The 11909-nt window shown below is 34.2% G+C and overlaps 2 protein-coding genes across 3 annotated transcripts; one reads left to right on the top strand and one right to left on the bottom strand.

Moving 5' to 3' along the window:
- The first annotated feature begins 2827 nt into the window (after window positions 1-2827).
- Window positions 2828-7317, top strand: LOC145136965 (dnaJ protein ERDJ2A-like). The gene is made up of 11 exons (XM_079071105.1): window positions 2828-2983; window positions 3577-3777; window positions 3891-3986; window positions 4059-4179; window positions 4270-4376; window positions 4455-4672; window positions 4754-4931; window positions 5029-5148; window positions 5259-5345; window positions 6092-6202; window positions 6279-7317. The coding sequence occupies exons 2-11, from the start codon at window positions 3592-3594 to the stop codon at window positions 7116-7118; spliced, it is 2064 nt and encodes a 687-aa protein (XP_078927231.1). The 5' UTR covers window positions 2828-2983; window positions 3577-3591; the 3' UTR covers window positions 7119-7317.
- Window positions 7318-8205: 888 nt separating this feature from the next.
- LOC145138029 (DNA primase) lies at window positions 8206-11707 on the bottom strand. 2 transcript variants are annotated; one of them, XM_079072172.1, is made up of 14 exons: window positions 11583-11707; window positions 11049-11188; window positions 10718-10881; window positions 10471-10617; window positions 10330-10381; window positions 10085-10259; window positions 9939-10021; window positions 9644-9856; window positions 9419-9535; window positions 9172-9313; window positions 8971-9078; window positions 8837-8902; window positions 8545-8744; window positions 8206-8453 (listed from the first exon to the last, which is right to left on the bottom strand). In XM_079072172.1, the coding sequence occupies exons 1-14, from the start codon at window positions 11635-11637 to the stop codon at window positions 8337-8339; spliced, it is 1779 nt and encodes a 592-aa protein (XP_078928298.1). In that variant the 5' UTR covers window positions 11638-11707; the 3' UTR covers window positions 8206-8336. The 2 variants fall into 2 exon arrangements, with proteins under 2 accessions (XP_078928298.1, XP_078928299.1); XM_079072173.1 differs by having other exon boundaries at window positions 11049-11182.
- Between the last annotated feature and the right edge of the window lie 202 nt (window positions 11708-11909).

Raw genomic sequence — 11909 nt, 5'->3', positions numbered from 1 at the left:
GGCCCTATTTAAAGGAAGTGATGGATAGGATTTCCTCCCACCCTCAGCCTCCATCACCTCCAAGATCAGAGAACCAAACCCTAACCTCACTTTGTTGTCTTTGAGTTCATTTTTCTTATTATGTGACCATGGAAGGAAAGAAGGAAGTCATGGTGAAAGGAATCATCTAGCAAGCACAAGCATCTTCTCTTGAGCATCTCCTGGACCATTGTAAGTCCTCTAAGGCTCCATCTTTGTGGTTTAAGTCTTGTAGATCTCGGATTTTATCTTGTTTGGTTCACTTGATGGAATTTGAGTGAAAGGTTTCAATAAAGTTTGCAACTTTATTTATCATTGAAGTCTCAAGGGTATTATATGTTTCAGATCTGGACTCTCATGATTGTTTTGGTGTCATGTATGAGGTTTTGGCCCATTTCTTAAATTTTAACCTAATTTGGAGTATAACATATATTGGAAATGCATGTCTATAAAGTTGGGATTTTTATGGACCATTATGGTGCTATAAAGCTTTTTTAGAAAGTTGGAGTAGTGGACTTAACATATTAAGAACTTAATAAGGAATTAGATCTGTCAGCGTCACCACGACGTGGTCAAGTGTTGACCACGACGTGGTGGTAGATCCATCGTGTTTTTTGTCTCGAGCCAAACCACATCGTGGTCAGGCTCTTGCCATGTTGGGGTGGTGTACATGGTTGAATTTGATCATTGACCATTAACTTTTTGGCAAGTTTGATTTTTGGTTAAACTTATATAGAATTGAGTATGTAACTAAGGAATGGTCTCAGTTTGACATTAGGTAGCTTGGGTTAGCTGTTTTGTTGTTGAGGTGTCTGTCGAGCTTCGGTTGAGTAGTTCAGGTGATTCTCCTCATTATACTATGTAAGATGTTTGATGTTTGTTGTCTTTGTGACTCTTGCATGGATTGTATGAAAGACCACGATTTTGGCCCGTGACAATTATATGAAAGACCATGATTTGGCCTATGACAATTGTATGAAAGACCACAATTTGGTCTATGGAAATTGAATGAAAGACCATAATTTGGCCCATGGAAAATGTATGAGAGACCACGATTTGGCCCGTAGCATTTGTATGAAAGACCATGTTTTGGACTATAACAATAAGTGATTGTAAGGCTATGATTTGGCCTAGAACTTCCACTTGGGTTGAAACATACCCATTACGTTATGTATGTTTGTGTGTGGTATATTAGAGAACTCACTAAACTTTATGTTTACGGTTTTAAGTTTAAATTGTTTCAGGTTTTCTAGTAACGAAGGAAGGGTGTGGGTTGATTGCATCGCATCCAATGGAGATTTCCACACTTAATAACTCTTATGTTTATACTCTGATAAATATATTTGAATTAGATGGTTTTATTTAGATCTTTGAAGTTGTAATTGGAAAAATGCTTTTATTATTCAATGGAAATTTTTGTTTGAAATTTGGGACGTTACATTAACCCCTTCGTCAAATGATATGCTAGATTCTGTTGAGATCGAACAAATTCGATATAAATGATTCCATGAGCTATAAGCTCACATACCACACTATGTCTAACACCCAAATATCATGATTTTCCATTGTACACTTGATTATAAGTCTTTACCTGGTGGCAACAGTATCACAATGTATGGAACTTAGTGAAATTGATTTTAGCTATAATGAAATCTCATAGATCATATTCCTTAGCCATCATGCTTCCTTACCGGCAGTTGCAAGGGCTATAAGATCGGATTTCTTAACCATTATGCTTCTTAGAGGCTCAAAAAATTATACCTCCCTCAAGAAGAAAAATCAAACCACTTGTCGATAAGCAAGCACGATGCTTGTAATATAACTAGCTTAATTATACTATTTTATGATTGAAGGAGACCATGCATAAGCTAAATCATAGTCTGTGGTTTTCTTAAGATTCTTTAACACCCCACCTTATTCCTTGTCAGCGATCAATAATATGATTGCTAGTAAACCTACTTAGTTTTCCTATAGAAAAGGCAATATCAGGCCTTGTGTTCAGGATCGTTCAAAACATATTTTGGGCCTATGACGAGAGAAAAAGATGGGCCCTTAAAATACACGAATGTCATCAAATTTTCTTTTAATAACTCAATAATTGAAAGAAAAGTACATATATTATCTTCTAAATATAACAATTTCCATAAAAAATTTAGGCCTCTTTAAAAGATAGGTTCTAGACGGTCGCTCCTATCGTCCACCATCTGGAATGGGTCTGCTTTTGTTGGTCATAACATACATCAAGCAACTTGTGACCTTACAATTGAGATGATAAAAAAAATATAAGTCTTGCCAATTTGCTTTTGATCAGTTCCAAAGATTGATATATCATTCACATACATGCATATTATTATTTATTTACCAAACTCATCAAACTTACTATATACATACTTCTCCGGTTGATTTAATTTAAAATCATTAGTTAAGAAAACATCATCAAACTTTTATGCCACCGTTTAGGTATTTGTTTGGGCCCATACAATAACTTAATCAACTTGCATATTTAATGTATTGGTGACACTAAATTCACACTTAATATAACCAAATGAAGCTGAGTTTGTTTGAAATAGAATTTCGACTACACTAAATATATTGATAACACTAAAATCATCAATAAAAAATTTTCAACGATAATTTATTTGGTATGTAATACTATAATATATAATTGATTTGGATAAAAATCTCACACATTTCATCTAAAATAACCTTAAAAAAAACAAAAAAAATATGATATTTATTTTTGAGAGGCCAAAATTATAAAATTTCCCTTGGGTATGCCAGTGTTTATAGTATCTGATAATTTAAGAACGCATCCGTTTAATCCTGGATCTGGATATTATTCGCCACACTAATATAGAAACAGCAAGAAGAGACGCTCACTGCACAAAAACCTTCGTCCACCATTTTCATGCTCCTGCCCTAGAGTATAATCGGCAGATCTCTCTCAATTCCATTTCAATTATAGGTAAATCAACATCTACACCCAATTCATTTCACCTACTTGTTAATCGCCATCAATTATCGAAGCAAATTGCTCGTTTAGGTAGTGTATCAGCTGTTCATTAGAGGGTTTTATGGGTTTTGATATTTCGTACAAATTCTACCTTGTACAGTCTCTTCAAGTTGGGGATCTCTATGTTGATTTGGTTTTCGGCGGGTTTTTCTTATTGAATTGAACTTCCGTCAAATATAAACCAATTTGATTGATATGTGCTTGATCGTTGATGAACATCTAGTTTTATGTTACGAATTTCCCGATTCGATTGTTGTTGATGTATGATTGTTTCGATATGATTTAGCATTCTTCGACTAAATTAGTTGCATGATCGTAATTTTTTGATTCGAACTTTCTAACGAGTAATCCCGGTTCTGCTCTACTCGATTGGGTATTTCACGTCCTTTTAAGTTCGATAAAATTCTGAAAAACAAAACTGTGCATGATCTTCTGATGACATTCATTATCTTCAACAATCAGAACAAAATGTGATATCGAATCAAGGAAACTTCAGAACCCGAACTTTTACTCACTGTTTAATCTTCATATCATTAAACTTGTAGTGACAAAAGATTCCAATGGCTGCTTCGGAGGAGAACAGTGGACTCTTCCCGATCTTCATTTTAACGATGATTGCACTGCCGCTTGTACCTTATACAATCATGCAGCTTTGTCGTGCTGCCTCAAAGAAAGAAAAGAGCATCAACTGCCAGTGCTCTGTTTGCTCTAGATCAGGAAAATACCGCAAATCAATATTCAAAAAGGTAATCATCTTCTTTTAAGATTTTTTTTTTTTATAGTTTTTGACTTTTTTCATGTAATACACAAAAATGAATATACAATTCTCAGATATTCCTGATCTTAATTATATTAACAGATCTCAAACTTCTCAACATGGAGTAACTTGACATTGGTATTGTTTTGGATCATCATGGGTGTCCTTGTGTACTATATCAAGACCATAAATCGTGAGGTAAGTTATCATTTCTTATCTTTGATTCAAGAATCATGCAAAATGTGAAGTAACCGGTTTTTCTTCAATCAGGTTCAAGTATTTGAACCATTTAACATTCTTGGATTACAACCTGGAGCTTCTGATTCTGAAATAAAGAAGGCATATAGAAGACTCTCTGTTCAATACCATCCTGACAAAAATCCAGATCCAGGTTGATCTTGTTCATAACTTTCATCCCTGAATTGAAACCTCCAATTGTTTTAACTTTTTACTGATGATTACTATACATTTTTTTATCCAGATGCCCACAAATATTTTGTGGAATCCATTGCCAAGGCATATCAAGCACTTACAGATCCAATCTCCCGTGAAAACTTTGAAAAATATGGTCATCCAGATGGTCGACAGGTGTCACATCTTACACATTATCTTGAATAAAGTTTATCACTTTACATTTTTTGAAAGATTTCAACATTTGTGGTTTAGGGGTTTCAAATGGGAATAGCTCTTCCTCAATTTCTGCTAAACATAGAAGGTGCATCTGGTGGGATTCTATTACTATGGATTGTTGGTGTTTGTATCCTACTTCCATTAGTGGTGGCTGTTGCATATTTATCAAGATCTTCAAAGTATACGGGAAATTATGTGATGCATCAAACACTATCTGCTTACTATTACTTCATGAAACCTTCATTGGCCCCTAGGTATGAAATATTCTTCTTCTTTTTTCTTTCTATTTTGGGAAAGTATGTTGCTGTTTTAAGGTGTGATTTGTGATATTGCAGCAAAGTTATGGATGTTCTTATCAAGGCTGCTGAATACATGGAGATTCCAGTTCGTAGGCCTGATGCTGAACCCCTTCAGAAACTTTTTATGTTAGTGAGAAGTGAGTTGAATTTGGATCTCAAGAATATCAAACAAGAACAGGCAAAGTTTTGGAAGCAGCATCCAGCATTAGTAAAGGTAAAGTCTTGAACTTTATTAAAAGACCAACATACCCTTGTTAGATATCTTGTGAATAAACAAAAAATGAATTCTTTAATCCTATTTTTTTTTTCAGACAGAGTTGTTGATTCAAGCTCATTTGACTCGTCAAACAGCAACATTAACCCCGGAATTACAGAATGACTTCAAACGTGTAGTGGAGATTGCACCCCGACTTCTTGAAGAGCTAATGAAGGTACTTCTTGATCTTTTTTTTAATATAAAATAGAAGCATATTTATAAATTCTAATATTTAATTGTTTCTGTTTAGATTATATATTCTAAATGTTATTGTTTACAATACAGATGGCAGTGATACCACGCACAGCTCAAGGGCATGGGTGGCTAAGACCTGCAGTTGGTGTTGTTGAGCTTTCTCAATGTATCATCCAGGTAATTTATTTAGCCTAATGGAATGGAATCGGCTATTCCGGAAGGAATATGATTCCTTCCGTTTTGTTAATTTCATTCCTCAGGCTGGGGATTTTATTTTTCATTCCATTCATTCAAGTTTGTAGTATAATCCATTGTTATTTATAAAAGTTTCAATGCACTTGTTTTGTTTTTAATATAAAGGTTCATGATTTGTTATGTTTAATTCTTAAGCTTTGTAGATATTAAATTTCTATAGTTTCTTTCATTTTGTTAATCTTCATCCATAGGTGGAGAAGGTGTGTTTTTTTTTCATGAAAAACATGTAACATAATCAATTTTTATTTATAAAATTTGAAATGCACATGTTTAAAGAGTTTCATGATTTAATTAAGTTGTAATTTTAATCAGCTTTTATCATGTTTGATTTTTTTAGTTTTGCAAATATTAAATTTGATACTTTCTGGAAGTAATCTGATTCCTTTCATTTTGTTAATAATTTCATCCCATAGTCGAGAGGGGTTTTTTTTTTTTTGTTCATTCCATTCCGTGAAAACTATAAAATTATTAATGGCACAGATCTTTCTTAAAATTTCATGATTCTAATTTAATTCATTTTTATTTTCTAAAAATAAGTAGAAAATATCATTTTTATTATAATGTTATTTGGGTTCTAAGGAGCTTATATTATGTTAAATTTTTTCAATTTAGCAAATAATAGATTCTATAATACATTTACATAATATATAAAAACTTATTCAATGCAGGCTGTTCCTCTTAGTGCAAGAAAACCATCCGGAGGCTCTTCAGAAGGCATTGCACCCTTTCTTCAGCTTCCTCATTTCAACGAGGCCGTCATAAAAAAGATCACCCGAAAGGTAAAAAAATTAATTATTTACCACATCACATAAACTTTTCCCGATTAAATTCTTACAAATTCTTTTTTTTTTACAGAAAATAAAAACCCTTCAAGAGCTTCGGGACATGTCACCCGTTGACCGCGTTGACTTCCTTTCAGAAACCGCCAACTTCTCTCCAACCGAAATCCAAGACATCGAATCCGTACTTTCCATGATGCCATCAATCACCCTCGAAGTCAAATGCGGGACCGAAGGTGAAGAAGGCATTCAAGAAGGCGACATAGTCACTGTCCAATCATGGGTCACTCTAAAAAGATCCAACGGCTTGACCCGTGCTTTACCACATTCCCCATTTTACCCTTTCCACAAAGAGGAAAACCATTGGTTCCTCTTAGCCGACCAAACCTCAAACAACGTTTGGTTTTCGCAAAAACTCAGTTTCATGGACGAATCAGCCGCCATAACCGCCGCCTCAAAGTCAATAGAGGAGTCAATGGAAGGTTCCGGGGCAAACCCTGGAGAGATTGGGAAAGCGGTTAGGGAGGCGGTTGAGAAAGTCAAGACTGGGTCCCGCTTGGTCATGGGGAAGTTTCAAGCCCCAAGTGAAGGGAGTTATAATTTGACTTGTTTTTTGTTGTGTGATTCGTGGATTGGGTGTGATAAGAAGACCGGGGTGAAAGTTAAGGTGGTGAAGCGGACACGGGCGGGGACACGTGGCGGGCTGGTGGAGGAAGTGGCGGAGGATGGTGGGGAGGAGGAGGAGGAGGTTGAGGAAGAGGAGTATGATGAGGATTATGAGAGTGAGTATAGTGATGATGATGAAGAAGAAGAAGATACTAGTAATAAAAATAAAAATAAAAAGGAAAATAAGAAAAAGGAAAACCGGGCAAATGGGAAAGGGCCCGCATCAAGTTCGGGTTCGGATGATGAATGATAAAAAAGTTTGTTTTTTAGGTTAGAATTACAAAAGATTTTATCATCATATACTAATCTTGGATAATTTCATTTTTGGTTGGTTACTTGTAAACTAGGGTTTGAAAGTTGAAACCCATAATGACAGTTTGGGTCCTTGCGGATTGAATTTGAAAGTTATCTCTTTTTTATTTGCAATTATTCAAAGAAACTTCATATTATGTGGTTGATGTTTCATGAAATTTTGGACATCTGTTTTTTAACTTTTTGGAATTATTTAATGATCTACATGCAAGAAATAGCAACATACTTTCCAAAATTTTCTATGCATTATGGTTCAAATTATATGTGTATGCTATTACAGACTATGACATAAACATATTGTTAGTATGATCTTTTTGTAAACATATGGATTATGGAGTATAATTTACGTTAACATGAAATGGTGATCCTTTGTAAACATGTTTAGTTCATAAAATGAGTAAATAATAGAAGACTACTAAGGTTGTATGATCCTTTGTAAACATTTTGTTTTTCTAACTATGTGAGCCTCATGGTTAAGTTTTGTTACAGATGGTCCTTGTGGTTAAATTACCCATGTAAAATGTTTAAATTATCCTTTCTATTTTTTTATATAATATTTTTTTAATTAATTTGAAACCCATAAAATATGAGGCTCAACTCACACAAAACCCGGTTGTGTTTCCAATTAGTGATGGTGATAGGTAGCACATGAATATGTATTGTTTAAGATGAAGAGCTTTGGAGAAGATAATTGTACCAATCGCATAGATTCATATAATTGTCCATTTGGATTTGAGGTGGCAATGTAGCAATGTGGGGGCCACATTTTATTAATTTTTTAATCAAAATCAGTAAAAAAGAAAGTAAAAAGAAATCAAATAAGAGTAATTTAGTCATTTTTAATATCTCCGTAGCAAAATAGAACCACATGGCTCACATGGTTAGAAAAAAAAAAAGTTGGACTTGTAGTGAAACAAGCATACAAACACAGGGACTATTTCTGTAATTTACTCTAAAAAGTTTAGAAATATAATTTTGTAGTAGAAACCAAAGCTTGATGTTTATAATTTAAGAAAAGGGTAAACTTTTGGCGTTGTAAAATTGCTTTATACAAACAGAAAACTTTGTCATGTCAAGTGTCAACAAAATATTACACATGGGCATCCTATGTGGATAATAATAATATTAATATTTTATTCTAGAAAGAAAAAAAAAATCAAGCCTGTCCGCAGTATGAGAGCTCAATCTGTGATGCAGTGCTTTCCACAGCCATCCACCATTCATCATCCTCATCCCACACTTCACCCTCACCCTGTGCTGCTGACATGGCATCCTATATGGCATTGACATTTATTCCACGTAGGCTTTTTACATTATTTAATTTTTTTTAAATTTATATGTAAAGTAAAAAAACAGGAACGAACCTCCTTTGCAAGATGAAGCACTCTTGGCATATTTTCAACCTTATCTGCAACCATCATTGCTTCACGCCACCACTCATCTTTCTGACAGCTGTCCATGTCCAAGGGACTTTTATTCCCATTTTGCCCCTCCCCCTCCATGTAATTGTAACTGTTATCAGGAAACACTTCTGGTGGAACTGGACGCATAGGAGATCGATAACCTAACACCATCAAAATTCAAAAATCAAAATGTTACAATGAGTTGCTATTTCTTGCATTTTTTTAACCCAAAATGATTTTTTTCAAACTCCACCTTTGCAATCAGGATCATAGCACTTCTGATAATAACCACCCTTTTGTAGGTCCACCACATACATCACTGAAACAAAAAATCACAAAACCATTTTTTATAGAATACCGAAACTACCCTTGTTGAAAATTATTTACCATGATTGCTTTTGTGTTGTCTGCCAATTCTTTCACAGAATCTATTTCTTAACATGCTGTACACCATCAAACCATACTCTGAAAACCAATACCAGCTTCGAATTTTTCCTACCAATGCAAAAAATAATGAAAATAATCATTTAGGTTTATATTAAATTAAATTAAATGTAACTTTTTAAATATATATTAAGAAGAGAAAACCTTGTACATCTCCTATTGTAGCAATGAATTCAACAAACTCATCTAATCTTGGAAATGGTGATTTTCCACTCAAGTAGCCATTTGTGCAAGAAGTTGGAATAAATTCTCGTGTTGTTATTGGTTTATTTAAATCCATGTTTTTCTGTCATAAAACAATCATGAGATAATAAAAACTATCACTTTTCTTTTCAAGAATGACATTTTTGTCCTTAATGAATAAACATTTAAATTGGATATTTGGATTTACCTCAATATCAAAATGCAAAACCTTGACACAATCTAAATCTGTTTTGCAGATTAAAAGCTTTTCACAGTCAGCATCTATATTGCAGATCAAGGATACCATGAACACATCTTCCTCACTCTATAAAATCATTATATAACTTACTTAGATTATGATGATAAATTAATAATATTCAATTCATCAAAAATATTATTATCATTTATCAGTATCCATGGATCGATGCATTACCATTTCCTTACATTTAAACCTTTCAGTGGGAAGAAGAACTGAAGTTTTCCCTGCTTTAGATGATAAATGCAGACGAAAACAACGGTTTCTTGAATACACAGCAGTGTCAACAAAAAGATGACAAGGGACATCAGCAAAGTTTGTATCTTTTGAAATAAATAACTGTTCGAATCTTTTATCCTTTCCTCTTGAACTATGTATCCGTGAACATATCTGTAAGAAATTCAGCAATTTGATATAAGAACTGGTTAAAGAATTTGAATATGAAGCTAAAAAGGGATGCTGATACTGATACCTCAGTAACAAATGCACCAACATGTGTGTTGTCCTTGAAAGCAACCCCTGGTAAACGAATGATCAAATGGCGAGAAAATTTATCTGTTGATAAAAATCATGTTAGAAAATTGATTTATAGATACATGCAAACACTCAAGTATGTACCTTTTGTAGAAGAGTCAAGTTCAACAACCCAATTAGTGTCCCCTTCAATCGAATACTTCTCAAACAAGGCTTCAAAAGTAACCAATATGAGGAGATCAACCATTTCATCCCCATTCTTTTCGGTGTTTTCTTTTATATTGAACTCCAAATCAAAGTAAAGGTGACATGGTAATCCCTATAAGTGCCACCAATCTCATATAATAAGTTATATTCCATGTAGGATAACACATGTAACAAAGGATTACCTCTTGAATGACTTCATAATGATGACGAAATTTAGAGTTCATGTTTTTGTACCTAGTAACAAATGGAGCAAAACCATATCATTCATATACTTATAAGCTATAAGTCTATAATGAAGAAATAATGATAGTTGAATCATGCACCTTCGCCAAAATTCTTTGTATGTTGAAACAAGGAACCTTCTTTGTCCACTAGTATGATTTTGGTAACTAAAAATATGCACCCCTTCGTAGTCTTTTGCATACTTCATAGCCTCATCTTGCCTTGGAAATGTGGCCCACACATCATCTCTACACAAGTGTTATGTTTAGTGATAACTAATATGTGAAGGGCATCTTTTGTCTTGATTATCAAAGAAATGTTTGAGTGAAATCATGTAAAATAAAGAACCTTGATTTATGTTGTGCAGCAAGTTCAACACGTATTTCATGTAACAATCGCAATAACCGGGCTGGTCTTTTTGGAGGCACACCTTGTGGAGAACCATAGAAAACAATGGGGGAGAACTGGCTTCCATTATTGAAAATCTTTTTTCCAATAGTTGGTGTATAGAACTGGAACAAAGCAAGAATGTAATTTGATGAGGATCTCATGTAGTGTCAAATAACAATCTCATTTAGTATTTGAAGATTTGAAGTGGAAACTAGAGATGTAGCAGAGGGAGTAAACAAAAAATCAGCATTATGGTGGTGCCAAAAGATAGGAAAAGGGAAGGAATTACATTCTGGATATTTGTTGCAGATAGCTGTTTTTTCCCGTTTGAACCTTCAGGAGTGAGATTCGTAGAAGTTGATGGATCTTCATTTGATTTCTCTTGCTTTAGTTTCTTCTTTTTAGTTTTCGTTCCTCCTGTAGCTGATTCTGAATGAGAAAACAATAAGTATCGGCTTGTAGCATAGCAACTAAGAGGCGTAAGTAAATTAACGGACCCGAAAAAAGAAAGACAAATCTACCAATGAAATTTAAAAGGAGTAAAACTATAAACTTCGTGACATTCGATGTACTGTTGTATACTTGTTGTACAGAACTACAGATTATTGTTCTAAACGTTTTCTGTCCCCAATATATCAGTTTTGGAATATGAAGTTGCAAGTTTAGCATCAAATCGAAATAACGAATATGCAATTAAAGATATCTCATTTCAATTATCATGATCCTGAGTCCAGATTAGGTCAAAAAATGATCCACAAAGATGTGTGACAAGTGTATCAGTTTGTGTGTGTGTTTGGTGAAGATAAAGGTAAGGGAATCTTACGAGGCGGAGAGATGCCACATTTGAAGCACTCGAACAGGCGATCAACGTCATCCATGGCGGCAACGTCTGTATACTCTTTGAATCAACCATGGGGCAGGGGCACCGAGGGCTTGTCAGTTTTAGTGTGAGCGGGAAGCCGGGAACTTGCAAATTTTCAGTCGTATGGATCTTGGATACTACCGTATTGTAGAAACGGGTTCGTTATCAACCCGGATATTATTTTATGTTTTCGTTTCTTTACATTCTCAACTTAATAATCGGGCCTAATACATTCTCAACTTAATAAACGGGTTCTGGCCTTATACTTATATAAGAATTATAGATTGA

This window comes from Lactuca virosa, chromosome 9, assembly GCF_052849685.1.
Source record: "Lactuca virosa cultivar CGN04683 chromosome 9, Lactuca_virosa_CGN04683_v6, whole genome shotgun sequence".
Lineage (NCBI taxonomy): Eukaryota > Viridiplantae > Streptophyta > Magnoliopsida > Asterales > Asteraceae > Lactuca > Lactuca virosa.
Note: the sequence above shows the minus strand (reverse complement) of the source record. Positions and strands in the feature narration are given on the sequence as shown.

What these genes read in the sequence shown, in the direction of transcription:
- LOC145136965 (XM_079071105.1), top strand. Translation starts at nt 3,592, where the DNA reads ATGGCTGCTTCGGAGGAGAACAGTGGACTCTTCCCGATCTTCATTTTA. An exon ending in GCAAATCAATATTCAAAAAG is followed by an intron (nt 3,778 to 3,890) that starts GTAATCATCTTC and finishes TTATATTAACAG; the next exon opens with ATCTCAAACTTCTCAACATG. An exon ending in TGACAAAAATCCAGATCCAG is followed by an intron (nt 4,180 to 4,269) that starts GTTGATCTTGTT and finishes TTTTTTATCCAG; the next exon opens with ATGCCCACAAATATTTTGTG.
- LOC145138029 (XM_079072172.1), bottom strand. Translation starts at nt 11,637, where the DNA reads ATGGATGACGTTGATCGCCTGTTCGAGTGCTTCAAATGTGGCATCTCT. An exon ending in ACTTGACTCTTCTACAAAAG is followed by an intron (nt 10,022 to 10,084) that starts GTACATACTTGA and finishes TTTTATCAACAG; the next exon opens with ATAAATTTTCTCGCCATTTG. An exon ending in TGCTTCATCTTGCAAAGGAG is followed by an intron (nt 8,454 to 8,544) that starts GTTCGTTCCTGT and finishes AATGCCATATAG; the next exon opens with GATGCCATGTCAGCAGCACA.